Source organism: Puma concolor, chromosome E3 (assembly GCF_028749965.1).
Source record: "Puma concolor isolate L17-30 chromosome E3, mPumCon1.1.hap2, whole genome shotgun sequence".
NCBI classification, from domain to species: Eukaryota; Metazoa; Chordata; class Mammalia; order Carnivora; family Felidae; genus Puma; species Puma concolor.
Window position 1 is genome coordinate 18014298 of NC_141682.1, and position 18245 is coordinate 18032542.

Genomic DNA, 18245 nt, shown 5'->3' on the forward strand with positions numbered 1-18245 from the left:
AAATGGTGAATGGCACACTTCAGTTGGTAAAGATGGTAAGGAGAAAAGAGGTACACTTCTTCTCTCAGAAGACCAGACTCCAAAGTTGTTCACTCACCCTACTCATATCCCATTAGTCAGAAAATAGCCACATGGCCATCATAGCTGTATAGGAAACTGGGAAATGTGCTCTTTAACTGGGTGGCCATATTTGTTATCCATTGTGGCATAACAAACTATTCCAAAGCAGAGTGGATTATTTCCCACAGTTCTGGGCAGTTCTTTTGTTGGACTTGCCAGTGGCTGCAGTCATCAGATTCCAGGACTGGGCTGGAAGAGTCACAATGGCCTCGGGAATGCAGTTGTGCTATCAGCTAGGAGCCTTAGTCGTCTCTTCCATATGGCTGCTCATTCTCCAATGTGCTAGATGGGTATCAGCATGATGGTGTGAGGGTGGGAGCAGAAGCTGTAGTGCTTCTCATGGCCTAGGTTCTGGAACTCCAACACATCCCTTAAGCCACCACATTCTATTGGTCAAAGTAAGCCACAAGACCAGCCCAAATTCCAGGGAGTCGAGATAGGCTCCTCCACTTGATGGAAAGAGCACAATATCCCAGTGCAAGGAGTGGGATACAAAGAGGGACAATTCACTGGAGATTATAATTCTAACAATATTCCATGGTGGCCCAGATAAGAACCCTATTACTAAGTAAGAAAAGGAGGGTAGAGACTGAAGGGATTTATTTATTCTGAATCAAGGGACCCCAAAAAGTAAAATCAAAGGCAGACTTTCTTGGTTTGGCTGCTTATCATGAGAGATTTATGGCCCTGTTTATTAGTAACATTATGGTCATGTTAAGAGAATTTGTCACTGGAAATTATTTCTTTTCCAACCCATCATAAAACTCCTATCTGGCTGAGTTCGACACAAGCTTCCGATTCAATGATGCCAATGTGGACTCTGAGCCCACAAGACTTTAGCTGCTCATCCAAGAGCAGGTCCCTGCAGATAGAGAGGCCCTCTTTCCTGGGGCATTTAAGGACTTCTGCAGATATTAAGGTCATTTATCTTTTAACCTAAGAAAGGAAAAAAACATTTTTAATGGATTTTAAAGTCAGAAGAGAAAATTGTGTGGAATCATCTAAATGTGTATCTAAATCATCTAAATGTGTATGTGGAATCATCTGACATGTGTAATGGCACCCCCAGGATACAAAGGGCCATTGTCTCATTAGTCACTCTTTGATGACATCATATTGCACTTTGAATAAAATTAGAACTCCTCCACTCTGGCTTACAAAGGGCATCTGCCCAAGCTCTTGCCCACTCTCCAGCCCCATCTATGCTGTCCCCTAACTGGAACACTTCGGCCCCTACTTGATTCAGGTGTTGCCTATCCTGGGGTCTCTTCCCAAACCTTCCCAAACAGGAAGATCCCTTCCCTCTTCCTATCATATCTGGAACAGGCTTCCATCTGAGCAATGATTTTCTTGCATTTCTGTTAATCTAAACCATGATTTTCTTGTATTTTGATGAGCCCCATGAAATTGTCATTTTTGTCAACATGTTGGCACTTTCATATGGCTCACCTAATATTATTATAACAGCTGAATAAGTCACTCTCCTGACACTTAACTCGTACCTGCTGCACACCCATTCCTGACTGCCCCTGCTGTACACCCATTCTTCAAAAATCATCAGGACAGTAAAGGAGGAAAGCTTTGGAACCAGACAGACCAGATTTGAATCCCAGCTCCATTCTAGTTCTATCTGTAATGACCTCAGGCCATTAGTGTGATCTCCCCAAGCCTCAGTTTTCTCATAAGTGAAATTCAGGTATATTAAATAGCAATGTTATTAACCAGCAAGTGGTGGCTACTTAGCAGGACTAGTGTGAGAATTAGGATACATGCTGAAGCCAGAGTTGTGGCTACTGCACTGACAAAGGTATGGGAGATGGGCACTGGGGGGAGGGAAGGCTACCTAGAAACAGCTATCAAAACTTTACCTGTACACACCCTTGGTAGCAAGTGCTGTTGGTGCCCTGCCCAGATCCCTGTGGACCTTGCCAGGGGAGCATAGCCTCATCAGTCAGACTTCCAACTAGCAGCACCTGTTATCTCTTTCTCTGACCACCAGAGCCCACTCTGTCCTCATTTAGGGCAGGCCAGAAGTGCCAGAGAATTAATGACTCCCTTCCCCACCAAGAGCAGATCTCAGCCGATAACTGCAGAATTGGTGGACAGTTCTCTTGAACAACACAGGTTTGAATTGCACAGGTCCACTTTTATGTGGATTTTTTCCAATGAAGATACATATAGTACTGTAAATGTATTTTCTCTTCATTATGATTTTCTTTTTCTTAAATTTTTTTTAATTTTTATTTTAAATAGGCTCCATGCCCAACATAGAACTTGGACTCATGACCCTAAGGTCAGGAGTCTCATGCTCTACTGATTGAGCCAGCCAGGCACCCCTTCCTTGTGATTTTCTTAATAACATTTTCTTTTCTCTAGCTTACTTTATTATAAGAATACATAAAATAATACAATATAATACATACAATATGTAAATTATGTGTTGACTATTTATGTTATGTCAGTAAGACTTAGTAATTAAGTTTTTGGGGAGTCAAAAGTCATACATGGATTTTCAACTGTGTGAGGGGTCAGTGCCCCTAACCTCCGCGTTGTTCAAAGGTCAACTATACATATTTCATCTCCTTCTGTCTTCAAGTGGGGCAATGTTGAGGTGTGCATTCTACACTGTCTCCCAGAAATCCCAGTAGGGTTCTGCTCCAAGGGTTCAGAGTGGTCCCTCTTGAAAATGGATGACTTTCCTGGATGTCTTTCCTTCCCAGCTCACATCCCTCCCCTATTTCTTGGGGCCACTGTTAAATAAACTTCTTTCACTCAAATTCTTATCTTGAATTTGTTTCTGGGAGAACCCAAACTTCTGAGAATATATCTTATAAATTATCTTTACACATATGCAAAAATTACATATATTCAATTTATTAATTCATCATTGTTTGTAGTTGCAAGAGGTTGGAAATAATATACCGAAAAGAAACTGGTTAAATACAGCATGATCTTTCCATACAATGGGATACTACACAGCTGTATAAAAGAATGAAAAAAAAATACTTTGTCTTGATATAAAACATCTAAGCCATATTGATGAATAAAGCAAGATGCAAAACAGTATAAATAACACCTATTACCATTTGTGTAAAAAAGCTTATGTGTGTGTGTTTGCATATGCTTAAAATCTTTGTGAAGAAGACCCCAAAACACATAACCTTATAACCCCTTAGGAAGGACTTGAATGGCTAGGGGGACCAGGATGGAAGGGAAAATTTTCATCATTCATGCTTGGACAACTTTTGATTTTTGTTCTGTCGATGGGTTTACCCTTCCAAAAAATAAAAGTAATATTAAAAATAATAAGTAAATGCATACATAAAAGGAGGTGCACCATTGCTCATTGGACCTTATGTAGCTCTAGTATGGAATGGAATGAGTGGACAGGCTCCTGGTGGCTAATCAGATCCTGGCTCCATCACAGCTCCTCCATGTGGTCTTGATCCAGCTGCAAAGCATCTTGCAGATATGTGTCCTCACCTATGAAAGAAGGTCTTGCTTCCTTCAGCAGGAACAGGATCTGTTACATTTCCCTTTATCTTCACCCACAAAATCTGCCATCACTTCTGTCAAGAGGAAGGCCCAATGGCACCTTCACCCACACACAAAGAAGCCTAATCAATTCTCTTCTGCCTGAGAGGTTGTACTGACGGCACTCATCCCCATGCAAAAGACATCTGAGTCACACACACAACTCATGCACATGCTTGCACACACACTTGCACAAACACACACACACATGAATGGAAACCCAAGCAGTTCTTTTTCGACTGAGATGTTACCACCCCACTCTCCTAATAGCAGAGTCTGCCCAACAGCCTGGGGACTTGCATGCTGGTCTAACCAGAATCCTACTTGCTGCAGGAGAGGCCACTCAATGGGGAAGGAGCTGTTACTGGGGCTGGGCATTGGGACCAGCTTCACTCATCATGTCCTTGTACTGCCGTTTGAAGAAGCCAAGCTGTGGAGGCAAAGACAGAGGAGTAAGGGCCACCAAAGTCAGGGAAGTGGTGAAGGCCATGCAGAACAGGAGGGGAGACATAGGGGCCAGGAGGCACAAAGAATAATGTGACAGAGTGTAAAGAGACCTGGGGAAAGTGGGGCAGAGAAAGAGATGGCTTTGATGTTAGAGTCAGGAAAGTGAAAATAAATAAAACATACAAGAAGGATTAACCCTTACATAGTGGTCATTCTGTACCAGGGACCATTCTAAGTACACTACATATATATTAACCCAATTACCTTCACAAAGTAGTATTTATATTCTCATTTCATAGCTGAAGAAACTGAGACTCTGTGACTTGGTGTGAGTTGAACCCAATAATGAGCTGCTGAGTAAGAAGCAGTGAGGATAGAGGAGAGCAAACAGGAAGAGGGGATACCTTGTACAGTCCAGCGGTGATGAGGGCCAGAAGCACCAGCCCCCCCACTGAGCTGCCCACTATAAGTGGTACAGGGTTGTGCACTTCATTTGGCTCCACTTTGGTTTCTATCTGTAGCAGGGGGAGGGAGGGTACATCAGGGGAACCCCAAATTTCTAGGGGTTCCCCAGTCAGACCTTCTGCCCCCACTTAACCCAATGACTGGCCCCTCCCTCTGCCCTCACTCCTCCTCCCACTCCTCCTCCTCTGTCTCTTTCTAGCTCTTTACCCAGAGATCTCCACAAGCCCAGCCTCAGCTCCTACCTCCAATAGTCCCTCTGTGCCAAAGATAGATACCTGGGCCCTCAGAAATGCCTCCTGTCCTGGAAGCAGGGCAAACTTCGAATCATCATACAAGACCTCTGCCATGGTCACAACCTGAAGGTAGTTTGCTGAAGTCTACAGGAGAGAGTAGATTGAATCTGGACCCATGGGCCCTCTGAAATATCATGTCCATGCCCAGCTGAGTCCTGTCCTTCACATACCTTGATATACCAGTCAAATGAGAGTTTGCCTTGGAGGGTAATGTTGACTTTTTCCTGGATGCTGAAGGATGGGATGTCACACTGGATTCTCTGGCAGACAGCAATGGAGCAGTTCTGGGGAAGGGAAGAAAGGGGAGAAGTGACTAAAGAAATTGGAATCAAAAATGCTCATGCACCCAGCCCACTCAGTTGACAGATGGTATTGAGCATCAACAAGGGGACAGTGCTGGGTCTGGCTTATTCTTACCACCACTGGGGCCCTCTTAAGCTCTGCCATGAAGTCAGAGAGAGGGGGAGAATTCTCCGTGGTGTTGCATGTTCTGGAGAGGTTCTGAGGAAAAGAGACACCATGAGAATAGAGAAATGAGGGCTTGTGAATCCAGGCTTAAGGAGGCTGAAATGGCCTAAGTCCAGGAGAAGGTCAAAGTCTCTCCAAAATAAAACAGAGATTTTAGGAAAGACAAGGGCTATGGAGGGAGGAGTTAGGACACTTCTCAAGCCCAGCTAGGCTTACCTGGGAAAGGGTGACCTGGAGGTTGTCCCACACAGCCACCTGGTTCAGCTTGATAGGCACCCAGAAGACCACAATGATGGGGAGGCTCCTCTGTCCCAAGTTGTTGACCTGCACAGTGGGAAGAAGGCAGTGGACTTCAGAGCTCTGGCCTTTCCACTTACACCAGCAACCAAAATCAGTCTTCCCACTCCTGACACCCCAGTACACTTAAATAAGGCCTCACAGACCCAAGCAGCCTGCCTCTTGATGCTTTCTGGGATGCAGTAAATTGTAGCACTTAAACACACATTCAAGACCCAGATAGGTTGGTAATAAGTGGTGTCTCTTCCACTTACTAGTGGGGACACTGTGGCCATGTTCTGTTAACTTCTATGAGCCTCAGTTTCTCCATCTGTGAACTGGAGATAATGATAGTGCCTCCTTCAAAGACTCATTGTAAGGATAAAATGAGGTGTGTGTGTGTGTGTGTGTGTGTGTGTGTGTGTGTGTGGTTCTGTGTGTATAGGGTGAAAGTAAACTTGGAACAGAGCCCAGAACATAGTAGGCACCTGAGGCATGTATCCCATCATTATTTCCCATTATTGCATTCCCAGCACATTGATTTCCCTCCCTGTCATCCTTCTCAGCTCCCCACCTCATACTGGTGCTTTATACTGTGGCTGGTCTTCTCTGAGGCTATGAAGCTGAGATATTTGGTGGAGACTTCATGGCTGATGGGAGAAAGAAGAAAGTACAGGAGGTGTCAGGATATCAGAGGTGTCCTGAGAAGGAGTCTTGGGCTAAGTATGTAAGAGAGTGAACAAATACATGGGTAATGCTGTCCTGAGAAGGTGTCAGTGGGGCAGTAAGCAGGGGGGGATGTGTGTCAGACACACAGGATGTGCTAGCTTGGGTTACACACACACATATGCACACAGGCACAAATACACTCCCAGGCACATATAAACACATATACACAGGCACTCGTGTGCATAGACTCACACACACAAATACACAATGGGTCATGTCCAGCATAATGGTAAAGGCAGAGCTAAAGCCCTAGAATCCAGCACCTGGTGACCACCACGAAGACAGTGTATTTCACAGGCAACTCCAGTTGGAATTCAGTTTTGTTGGTCTTAGTTGTGTTGTTCTCACTAAAGGGAAACAGAGAGCTTTCCTGTGTATATTTCCACTAAATTATAATCTCTGTAAGGGCAGGAACCACAGCTGTCTTGTCCATCACTGTCTCACCAGCACCTGGTACATGGTGAGTGCTCAGTTGGTATTTATTGAATGAATGAATAAATAACTGACTAAGCTGAGGAGAGAACCAGTGGGGAGAGGGTAGTGGTCCATCCTGGGCAGGGGGTTGGGGCCTCAAAGGGGGTAAGATAGGCACAGCACACCTGGTCACATTGGCCTTGAGTAGTAGTCTGTTTCCAAAGAAAGCATCAGATTCCACACCAAATGTGATATTAAAGGTGATCTGGAGTTAGAGAGAGGAGAGACAGTGAAAAGAATAGAAGAAACAACTTAAATGTCTATCAACTAAAGAATGGATAAATAAAATGTGGTGCTTCCATACAACAGGATACTATGCAACAGTAAAAAGAAATAAAATATTGATAGATGCTGCAAATATACATGAGAAGTGTCCAGAATAGGTGAACCTAGAGACAGAAAATACATTAGTGGTTGCCTAGGGCTTGGAGAAATGAGAGGACTAGAATTGATGGCTGAGGAGAGCAGCGTCTTTTCTCGAGGTAATAAAATATTCTAAAATTGATCATGGTGATGAATATGTAACTCTGTGAACATACTAAAAAGCCACCCAATTGTCTGCTTGAAATAGGTGAATTGTATGGTATACGAATTGTATCTCAGTAAATCTATTTTTCAAAACAAAAAAAGGAGCCTCTATTTTTAAAAAATAAGAAAAGAATTCAGAAAAAGACAAAAAAGAAAGGGAGAGGGGGACAGCAGCCCGACCTCTGAGTAGTTTGGGAAGATGGGGTGGCTTATGTTGCAGCTGCTATTCTTCAAAGCTTCGGGCCCATTGGTGGAGTCTTCAGACTCACAAGTCAGGCGCCATGGTCTCTGTGAGCGCTGCTTCTGGAAGGCAAGGGAGGGAGACAGAGATGATGATGTGAACCAGAACCTGTGGGGACAAGGAAAGCAAAGTCAGAGCCTGAGAAGGATTTGACTACCTGGGTCACTGACATCCTCCTATAGGACAGGCCAGGTGGGTAGAAGAAGGTAACTTGAGTCCTGTAGGAGTCCTCGCCCTGGTTTCTCACAGTCAATGTCACATTCAGGTCTCGGGGACCACCCACCACAAGGGTATCCAGACTGTGGAAAGAACAAGCCAGGCCGTGAGATGCTGAGGCCCTCCATGTGGCAAGTCTACTCTGGTGGCACAGACTCTTGGAGAGAGAAGACAGTGGATGGGGCAACCACACAAACACCTCCAAAGCAGCTGCTCTGTTCCAGGCTCCCTCAGAGGCCAGAACAGAGCACCAGGTTGTGGTGCAGGTTTTCAGGTAGCAGTGAGGAAAAGAAACTCACCCCATAAAAGTGAAGGTGATGCTGAGGTCATCATGGCAAATGTTGTCACTGCCACAATTCTGCTCAAAAGGAAACTACAAAAAAATAAAGTATGATGAAAGAAAAGGAAAGAATAAAATGAAACAATAAAATATTGAGCTAGAGTGTATTATGCTAAGTAAAATAGGTCAATCAGAGAAAGACAAATACCATATGATTTCACTTATATGTGGAACTTAAAAAAAAACAGATGAGCATATGGGAAGGGGATAGGGAGAGAAGAGAGGGAAACAAATCACAAGACAATCTTAATGACAGAGAATAAACTGAGGGTTGATGGAGGGAAGTGAGTGGGAGATGGACTAGAAGGGTCATGGGTATTAAGGAGGGAACTTGTTGTGATGAGCACTGGATGTTGTATGTAAGTGATGAATCACTCAATTCTACTCCTGAAACCAATATTGCACTGTATGTTAACTAAAATTTAAGTCAAAATAAAATAAAATATTGAAATAAAATTATGTGAAATGAAATAAAATGTTCTTCAACAATCTTGGCCTCTGGTGTCTTCCATGACCCTGAAGGACCCCAACTCCAGAACTCACCGAAGCTGTGAAGAGTCTCTGAGCATCCACAGCCAGCACTGGCTGGAGGTTCCCGAATAAGGACAAGGGTTTCCCCACCAGAGAGAAGTTGAAGTGCAGGATGATGGGGTTCACTGAATCCTCTACACAATACTGAGAGATAGTAGGGGGTTTGAGGGTTTGCCCTCCTTAGATTCCCAAACCCACCCCATGCATGGAGGACCCAGGAGTGTGGCCAACCCTTGCTCACCGGTAACAGTAGCTTTAGGGTCTCACATTCTTGATTCAGCTTCAAGATTCTTGTCTGTCTGCGTGTGCTGTTCTTTGTCTCATCAAAGACAACTCGGGGATGTGGGAGAGTTGGCTCCAGAGCCAAGTCATATGTGATGTTGCTCTGAATCTCTCCTGAAGGGGCAGGGCAGCATGGTAGTGAGGATCCCAGCTTTGGAGTCAGACAAGCATGAGTTTGAGGCCCAGCTCTACTTTGGGCATGCTACCTGACCTCTTTGAGTCTCCATTCCTTATTTTTTAAATTTTTTTAAGAGAGAGAGAGAACGCAAGGGAGGGGCAGAGAGGGAGAGAGAGAATACGAAGCAGGTTCCATGCTGTCAGCACAGAGCCAGCTGGTTCGAACTCACAAACCTTGATATCATGACCTGAGCCCAAGTCAAGAGTTGGATGCTTAACCGACTGAGCCACCCAGGCACCCTGTCCATTCTTTATTTTTAAGTTGAGGAAGATAATTGTACCTTCTCAGTGGTGAAAATGAAATGAAATAGTGTCTATAAAGCATTTATCACAGTCCTGCCACACAGAAAGTACTCAAAAAATAGTAGCTATTCTGTTACACACTAGAAAACTAAGTATATTTTTCTGGTTGCGTTTAACTTCTTTCTCTTTGTCATTGGCATTCAGTAATTTGTGCCTTGGAATGGTACAATGTGTCATATACATTGGTATAATGTACTATGGTATGGTTTCCTTTATATTTATCTTGCTTTGTTTTGGCAGAGAATCTTGATGTCTTTCATTAGTTTAAAAAAAAATTGTTACTGGGAACCCTGGGTGGCTCAGTCAGTTAAGGGTATAACGCTTGATTTTGACTCAGGTCATGATTTCACATGAGCCCCACTTCAGGCTTATACTGACAGCTTGGAGTCTGCTTGGGATTCTCTCTCTCCTCTCTGCCTCTCCCCCTGCTTGTGCTCTCTCTGTCTCTGTCTCTCTCTCTCTCTCAAAATAAGTAAATAAATTTAAATAAAAAAAGAAAAAATTTTCCCTCTATTTTGTTGCTTCTTTCTTATTCTCTCTCTTCTTTCAATTTCAAATTACATTTATTAAATTTTTCACCATGCTCCATATGTCTTATGATTTTTTTCTGTATTTTTCATCCTCTTTTCTCTGTGTGTGTTAATCTAAATACTCTCAATTGATTTACCTTCCAGTTCACTAATTCTTTGTTCCACTTTGAACCTACTATCAAATCTATTTATTGAATTCTTAATTTAAGTCAGGGTATTTTTCAGTTCTATAGTTTCCATTTTACTCTATTTTATGAATTCCAGGTCTTTTCTGAAGTTCTCCATCATTTTCTCTTTTTTTCTTGAAGATATTAACTGTAGTTGTTTTTTAGATTCCTAATAACTCCAATTTCTGAATCACCTGTGGGTCTATTTCTATTGTCTATTGTTTCTCTTAGTTGCTGGTCTGAATACACATTGTTCCAATAGAAAGACCAAGTTGCTTACCAATACCCCTCTCAAATTTCTGTTTCCCCAGCACTAGGGAGCTGAACTTCTATACAACTCTTTGGCTGCTGTCTTCTACTGAGTTTCTTAGATTATTGATCTAGACATACATTGCTGATGAAGTCAGCCTATGACTTGAGAGGAATTTATATGTAGGTTTGGGGGCACCTTCTACATGATTCTCTACTCTCCAACACTTTTATATTAATGTCTAGCCATGCAAGCTGTCTCCTCAGCCTAGTAAGATTACTGTTAGAAACCTAATTTTATTCCCTCATTTCTCTCTAGTACCATCATTATAATTCCCCCACACCCAGCACAATGCCACTCTTTCAGATTAGAGACAAGGAGAAAGTCAAGTTAGTTGTGATAAAATGCCATGCCTAAATGTTTTCTGAACTTGTGTTTAGCTTCATCAACTCAACCTGCCCTTTAAATGAGTTATCTCTTGACTTAAAAAAAATCCTGGTTATTTCACAGATGTGGGGCCATTGTTTCTCTGGAGAACTGAGAGAATAAAGGAGTGTCACATGCTCACTTCTGGTGAGGTTTTCTGGGCCTCTGTACCCAGTCAGGGAACTGTCTTCTCACTCCAGCAAAGCTTCGAAAAGGCTGTAGAAGCCTGTGGAAGTTTGCTCTGGACTGCCAGAAGGCTGGGAAGACTGCACTGGGACACCCATCAATATCTCCAGTTATTTAACCCTTTCAGACTTACCTACCCAGCCTCACCTTCTCTTAGCCTGTCCCGTGTATTCTTGTGGACACGAAGGCAAACTCTAACCTCCCCAGCAGTCTGACCTTTCACCACCTTTGCACGACATTCAAACACATTCCTTGCCACTTCTTTGGGTGTGAACTCCATGGTCACCTCAAGTCTCAACACAGGCTGGGATCTGTAGGGACACCAGAGGACCATCAGGGGCCTTCAGACAGCAAAGCCACTCCTGAAAGGGAAGATATTTGGTGTGCTATAAAAGAATTTCTTACCTAAGCAGCAGTACATGGCCTTGAGCTCCTATAGCCAGGTCCACCAGTCCATCCATTGTGAGGTCCTGGCCCCCACTCAGTGACTGACCAAAATATTGTAGTGTGGGGGAGAGCTGGGAGCCTTCAATCCGCTGAATGTAGAAAAGAGGAGAGAAAGAGAGTGGGAAAGAATAGGGAAGTGTGTAACTCGGTTACCCAGAATGACCCAAGAGGACAGATTGTCTGGGTTCCACTCAAGTCTCATCTCTTATAACTTCTCAGGGAATTAGGGCAACCATTCAGCTTTAGACCACAGCCTTGAGATGATACCCAAAGTTTCCATCAATCACCTAGGTTTTCCAGGACAAACTTTTACAGGAAAGAAATTACAGGGGCACCTGGGTGGTTGGATGTCCAACACTTGATTTTGGCTCAGGTCAAGATCTCACAGTTCGTGGGACTGAACCCCACGCCAGGCTCTGTGGTGACCATGCGGAGCCTGTTTGACATTCTCTCTCCCTCTCCCTCTGCCCCTCCCCTGCTCATGTTCTCTCTCTCTCTCTCTCTCAAAATGATGAAACTTCTAAAAAAAACTTTTAAAAAAAGGAAAGAAGTGACATAGCATGCTATTTGACTCACCTAATATCATTGACATGTCAAAATAATGCAAACACTGAATATCAATCTACCAAAATTCTCATATAAATGTAAGGAGTGGGGCAAAGAGGTGAAAGGGCCGAGGGGGCAAGCCCTCTGAAAGAGAGCTCACCTCTCATAGAGGGAAGTCAATGCTAAAATAAAAGTCAAGAAGCAGCAAAATAATCATCTTATTGGGGAGTATAGACAATAATTGAAAAATCTGAAATAAAGTTTCCTCAAGAGAAGGGAAAATGAAGAGGAAGTTGCAGTGTGAGTGTGGTGATTGTTATTTTTCATAATGAGATATAAGAACAATTTTTACTCTTTAATCTATGTGCAAGAATAACACTGAAAGAATAACAACCAAATAAAAAGAAAATTTCAAAGTCATCTTGTCATGTACTTAATGCCACTGAATTTTACACTTAAAATGGTTAAAATGAAAACTTTTATGTAATATATATTTTACCACATTTTTTCCAAATTTTGTTAACTGAAAGGAAGGATGAGGAAGCATGGGATGCTGGGTATATGCTATATCTAAATCTAAATGGTGCTTACTTGGGTACACAGATATGTGAAAATTCATCACTTAAGATTTATGTGTTTAGTGTATGTATATTATACCTCAACGTTTTTTGAGAAAAATTTATTGTATTCTGTTTGGAGGAAGTTTTGTTTTGTCATTAGCTATAAAGTAAAATTACACAGTTGGGAGATCCACAGCATATTTACTTATCCAAACACTGACCAACCTTATCCTCAATCATAAAGAAAAAAGCAAGTAAAAAAATGCATACAGTAGAAAAGGATAAGATAGTAAACAGTAGAAAAGGAGAGGATAATCCTTTTGGCATTTGTTTTTAATTCCTGGGTCTGTGGGGTGTGTGTGTGTGTGTGTGTGTATGTGTGTGTGTACATATAAAGCACCCTCCCCTTACCTTTGTTTTCCTTTGCAAAGTGAGTTATGATGCAGATAAGGAGAGGGAACTAGGGCTTTCACTGTTTACTTTAGATTAATAAATTTATACGAGCATATCAAGGTTTTATAATAAAATAAAGTAAAATCAGAGCCTTCACACTGCATTGACACAGAGAAGCAACAGGTGTCAGTGAAAAGAGGCCTAATTACAATATTCATACAATTGTGTGTGGAAAAAGGCTCCCTGGTGCAGAGAGAAGTGGGTTAGGCAGTGCTTCTTATCCCTGGCAGCAACTAACAAGTGTCTTAAAAATACTGGCGCCTGCATCTCATTCTATTCCATTTATATGAAATTCTAGAATGGGCAAAACTCATTTATGGTGGAAAATAATCAGGACAGTGCTTTCCTCTGGAATGGAGTGGGGTCAGAAATTAACTGGAAAGGGGCAGGAGGGAACTTTCTGGAGTGGTGATTATGTTCTATATCTTGATAAGGGTGTGGGTTACACATGTGTATGCATTTATCAAAATCACTGAGTGGCAAAGGATTTGCACATTTCCTGTCTGTAAACTTTATCCTAAAACAACAGTAAGCAAATATTGAATTCTAGTTAATGATAAACATACTGAACTATTTAGGGGTATTGCAACTTATTTTCAATTAGAATTTTAAAATTCATTAAAAATAAGATGGACAATGGTACTGGGTGGCTTAGTCAGTTAAGCATATGACTCTTGGTTTTGGCTCAGGTCATGATCTCATAATTTGTGAGTTCAAACCCCATGTCAGGCTCCACGCTGACAGCACAGAGCCTGCTTGGGATTCTCTCTCTCTCTTTCTCTCTGCCCTTCCCCTGCTCATATGCACACACACTTTCTCTCTAAACAAAAACTTTTTAAAAAAAGTAGTTTAAAACAACAAGATGGACTGATGGATGGATAGAAGTAGGATGAATAAAAGGTTTGATCTGTGATAACATAAATTTAGTCAAATGTTCATTGTAGATTCTAGGTTGTAAATATATGGGTGTTCATTGTACAATTCCTTCACTTTGTTGTGAATTTGAAATTTTTCTAAATAGTGCTGGAAAACTCTACTGATAGCTGGCACACTGCCCCAGACCAATTAAACTGGAGCTCTTATTAGCAGAGTCCAGGCATCTGTGCCTTTTAAGACCTTAAAGTAATTTTATTTTTTTACTGTTTATTTTTTTTTTTGAGAGACAGAGACAGAGCATGAATGAGGGAGGGGCAGAGAGAGAGAGGGAGACACATAATCCAAAGCAGTCTCCAAGCTCTGAGCTGTCAACACAGAGCCCAAAGCAGGGCTTGAACCCACAAACCGTGAGATCATGACCTGAACTGAAGTCGGACACTTAGCCAACTGAGCCATCTAGGTGTCCCAAGGCCTTCAAGTAATTTTAATGCGTTCATAGGATTGAAACTCTGGTGTGAGGGATTTGGTAGAAGCGATGGGGGACAGAGAGAAAAAGAACATAAGAAAAAGGTAAGGCTGGAAAAAAGTCAGAGATCCAAGGGTAGAAGACCAGATGGTCTCAGCTGGCAGTGATGGGAGAGAACCAGACTCTGGGATCCCTCCAAACAGTGGGCTCCATCTAGCAAGAAGCAAGGAGCCATTTTAGAGAGGAAACCAGTTGTGGTGACCAAGATTTCAGGTGACCAACCATCAAGATGGACTACATAATTTGCAGGACCCAGTACCAAAACAAAAAACAAAAAACAAAAAAACAAACAAAATGCAGAACACCCTGTTCAAAATTAAGAATTTCAAGACAGCATGAACAGAGCATTAAACCAAGTGCAGGGCCCTTCTGTGTGGCTGTATATATCACCAACCCATGAACATGTAGTCCTGTAGGGTGACCAACTGTAGGGGTTTCCTGAGATTCAAGACTTTGAGCACTAAAACTGGGACAGATCTGAGCAAACCAGGACTACTGGTCACTCTACCAAGATTGAGATTCAGAAGAAAGGAAAGCCTGCATCCCAACACTCCCAGCCAACCACTTACTACCTCTGAGCCTTAATCTCCTCATCTGTGAAGAGGGGGTGATTGTGCCTCCATGCACCTCCTATAGTTGTGGTAAGAATTTCTATGAAGTGTGTTATTATTTTTGAAGATTCTAAAAATCCAGTACTGGGAGAATTGATCTGGCAGCTCTGAGGATGCTGAATTCGAAAGGGAAAGGGGCACCTGTGTAACTCAGTTAAGTGCCCGACTTTGGTCATTATCTCACGGTTTGTGGGTTTGAGCCCTGTGTTGGGCTCTGTGCTGATGGCTCAGAGTCTTAGAGCCTGCTTTGGATTCTGTGTCTCCCTCTCTATGCCCCTCCCCCTCTCAAGAATAAATAAAACATTTTTTTTTAATTTAAGAAAGGGACAGAGGGGCACCTGGGTGCCTCAGTCGGTTGAGCGCCAGACTTCGTCTCAGGTCATGATCTCATGGTTCATGAGTTTAAGCCAAGCATGGGGCTCTATGCTGACAGTGCAGAGCCTGCTTGGGATTTTCTGTCCCCCTCTCTCTCTGCCTCTTCCCCCACTTTCACTGTCTCTCTCTCTCTCAAAAATAAATAAACGTTAAAAAAGAAAGGAAGGACACCAAGGAAGAGAGAGAGAGAAAGAAACAAACAAGGAAAGAAAGAAAGAAAGAAAGAAAGAAAGAAAGAAAGAAAGAAAGAAAGAAAGAAAGAAAAGTACATATCAGCAAAGAGGCTACTGTCATGACAGGGGCAGTGACCTGGCCTCACCTGGCTGTGGGAAGGGCTAATGCCCGGTCTTGAGGTTCCATGAAATAGGTAAACAGCACCCCGGTTCTCCTGCTCTCCTGGGGCCCCAATGGCCACATCTGTCAGCTTGTCTCCATTCACATCTCCCAGCGCTGTCAGGGCTGCCCCAAAGCGGCCCCAGGGGTGGCCCTGCACCCCATGGAGAACAGTCTCACACTGCCATCTAGCCCTCTGCTGAACAAAAACAGTGTCAGGTCCCAACCTGGGCAACTCCCAGCTCATGCCCAGGCCCCACCCAGCCTAGACCCCATCAGCTACTCACCCCCCGAGGCAAGGGGCACACAGACACCTGGCCCCCCCTTGTCGGCTCGTAGTAATGGGGGGCCCCAATAAGGACCAGGTCAGAGCTGCCATCTTTGTCCATGTCCACAGAGCAGAGGGAGGCCCCAAAGTAGGAGCCAATCTGAAAGAGATGAGTCCAGGATCACACATATATCTCTTGCCACCAAAATCAAAGTGTGAGTGTTTTCTTCCTGTGAAGAAAAATAATTTCAGCCAGGGAAAGCCCTTTGGAGCAGATGTGATCTTCCATATGATTCAAATTCTCATTTGAGTGTACTGCTAGCTAGAGAAAAATATAGAGTTGATGGGCATTGGCTGAGGATTTACCCCAAATGGTGTTCCAAGGAGATGATTAATATAGCAAAGAAGAAGTTGGATTGGAAACTACACAGAAAAGCCTGGAAGAGCACACAGGATATCTTTGCAATATATTGTAAATCTCTGTGGGTGGGGATGGGGATAAAAAATTCAAAGTTATTGTCCTGCTAGTAAGGAATCAACTGGCTTAGATTAAAAATAACTATTGCTACAGGATTTTTTTTGCATGATATTGAGAAGTACTGTCTATCTTTTAAAATAATTTTTAAAGTATGTTCTAAAAAATATGTTTAATGTCAATATGTAGAATTCATCAACAAGATTCATCCTTTTATTCATTCATTCATTCATTCATTCATTCATTCAACAGAAAGTATTTGCTATTTGCTAAGCATAAGTCTGTGTAGTGGAAAAACAGTGTCCTCCAGAGCTCTCAGTACAGCAGAGTGGAGCAGAGGGAAATAGTAACAGATAAACAGGGAGGAGTATTTAGCAATTTCAAACGGGGGCAAGTTCTAGGAAGGAAAAGCGCAGGGGACGTCACACATGACTCACTGCAATCCGATTTCTGCCCCACACACAATTGAAGGAGACCTCACTAATGTCCCAATAAAAGCATTTAAGCTTTAACCTAAAGTCAATAGGATTTTTTTTTTAATTTTTTTTTTCAACGTTTATTTATTTTTGGGACAGAGAGAGACAGAGCATGAACGGGCGAGGGGCAGAGAGAGAGGGAGACACAGAATCGGAAACAGGCTCCAGGCTCTGAGCCATCAGCCCAGAGCCTGATGCGGGGTTCGAACTCACGGACCGCGAGATCGTGACCTGGCTGAAGTCGGACACTTAACCGACTGCGCCACCCAGGCGCCCCAAGCTTTTTTTTTAAGAGAGAGAGAACACAAGGAGGGGAAAAGGGCAGAGGAAGAGAGACAGAGAGAAGCTTAACCAGGCTCCACACTCAGCAAGGAGCCCAACATGAAGCTCGATCCCACAACCCTGGGATCATGACCTGAGCTGAAATCAAGACTCTGACACTTAACCAACTGAGCCACCCAGACACGCCTATTTCAGCCTTTTTAGTATAGTTTTATAAGTTTTGAAAACACATAAAGTCATGTAACCACCACCAATGATCAAAATATATGTTTCACCACTCCCAAAATATTCCCTCATACCCTGCTGTAATCAACCGCTTCCTTCAAACACCAACTCCTGGTAACCACTGCTCGATTTTCTGTCCCTATAGTTTTGGCTTTTCCAGAATGTTATATATATGCCATTATATAGTATGTAACCTTTCACGTCTGGCTCCTTTCACGTATAATAAAGCATTTAAGATGTAGTCATGTTGTTCTGTCTATCAGTAGTCCATTCCTTTAAATTTCCAGTATTTCTGATATTCCATTGTATGGATGTACCACAGTTTGTTGATTCATTTTCCAGTTGAGGGACACTTGGATTGTTTCTAGTTTTTGGCAATTATGAATACCACCAGTAGAAACATTCACATACAGTTTTTCATGTATACATCTCTTTTTATTTCTCTTACATAAATACCTAAAAGTGGGATTACTAATATGGTAACTGCATATTGAACTTTATAAGATATTGACAAACTGGTTCCAAAGTAGGCATGCCATTTTTCATTCAGATGGCAATGTTTTAGTTATTGCATACCCTTGCCAGTACTTAGTATTACCAATTTATTTCCTTATGTTGATCATTCTAATAGGTATGCAGTAGTATCTCATTGTGGTTTTAATTTGCATTTCCATAATGATTAATGACATGTGATTGCTAATCAGAGAGAACAGAGTTCCCATACTAGAGACTGGGTAGCTGGGTTATGCCATTTTCACCGCTCCCACGCATGAACAACAATCCACCCCAGTAGGCTAGCAGCGCCATCT

The 18245-nt window shown here is 42.6% G+C and overlaps 1 protein-coding gene across 9 annotated transcripts in view; it reads right to left on the bottom strand.

Moving 5' to 3' along the window:
* Positions 1-2978: 2978 nt before the first annotated feature.
* The window catches only part of ITGAM (integrin subunit alpha M), a 44710-nt gene continuing 29443 nt past the window's right edge, over positions 2979-18245 (bottom strand). For 3 of the 9 annotated variants that reach the window (XM_086692318.1, XM_086692309.1, XM_086692315.1), the window contains 19 exons: positions 15998-16138; positions 15697-15909; positions 11389-11519; positions 11131-11294; positions 8904-9058; positions 8675-8806; positions 8091-8164; positions 7733-7874; positions 7515-7637; positions 6932-7011; positions 6596-6679; positions 6178-6253; positions 5544-5651; positions 5277-5360; positions 5030-5143; positions 4842-4943; positions 4506-4616; positions 3979-4084; positions 2979-3689 (listed from right to left, as the gene is read on the bottom strand). In XM_086692318.1, the coding sequence (XP_086548444.1) occupies positions 4016-4084; positions 4506-4616; positions 4842-4943; positions 5030-5143; positions 5277-5360; positions 5544-5651; positions 6178-6253; positions 6596-6679; positions 6932-7011; positions 7515-7637; positions 7733-7874; positions 8091-8164; positions 8675-8806; positions 8904-9058; positions 11131-11294; positions 11389-11519; positions 15697-15909; positions 15998-16138 (2103 nt within the window). In that variant the 3' untranslated portion in view covers positions 2979-3689; positions 3979-4015. Of the gene's footprint in view, positions 3690-3967; positions 4085-4505; positions 4617-4841; positions 4944-5029; positions 5144-5276; positions 5361-5543; positions 5652-6177; positions 6254-6595; positions 6680-6931; positions 7012-7514; positions 7638-7732; positions 7875-8090; positions 8165-8674; positions 8807-8903; positions 9059-11130; positions 11295-11388; positions 11520-15696; positions 15910-15997; positions 16139-18245 lie in introns of all 9 variants that reach the window. The other 6 variants (XM_086692314.1, XM_086692316.1, XM_086692313.1 and 3 more) reach the window with 5 other exon arrangements.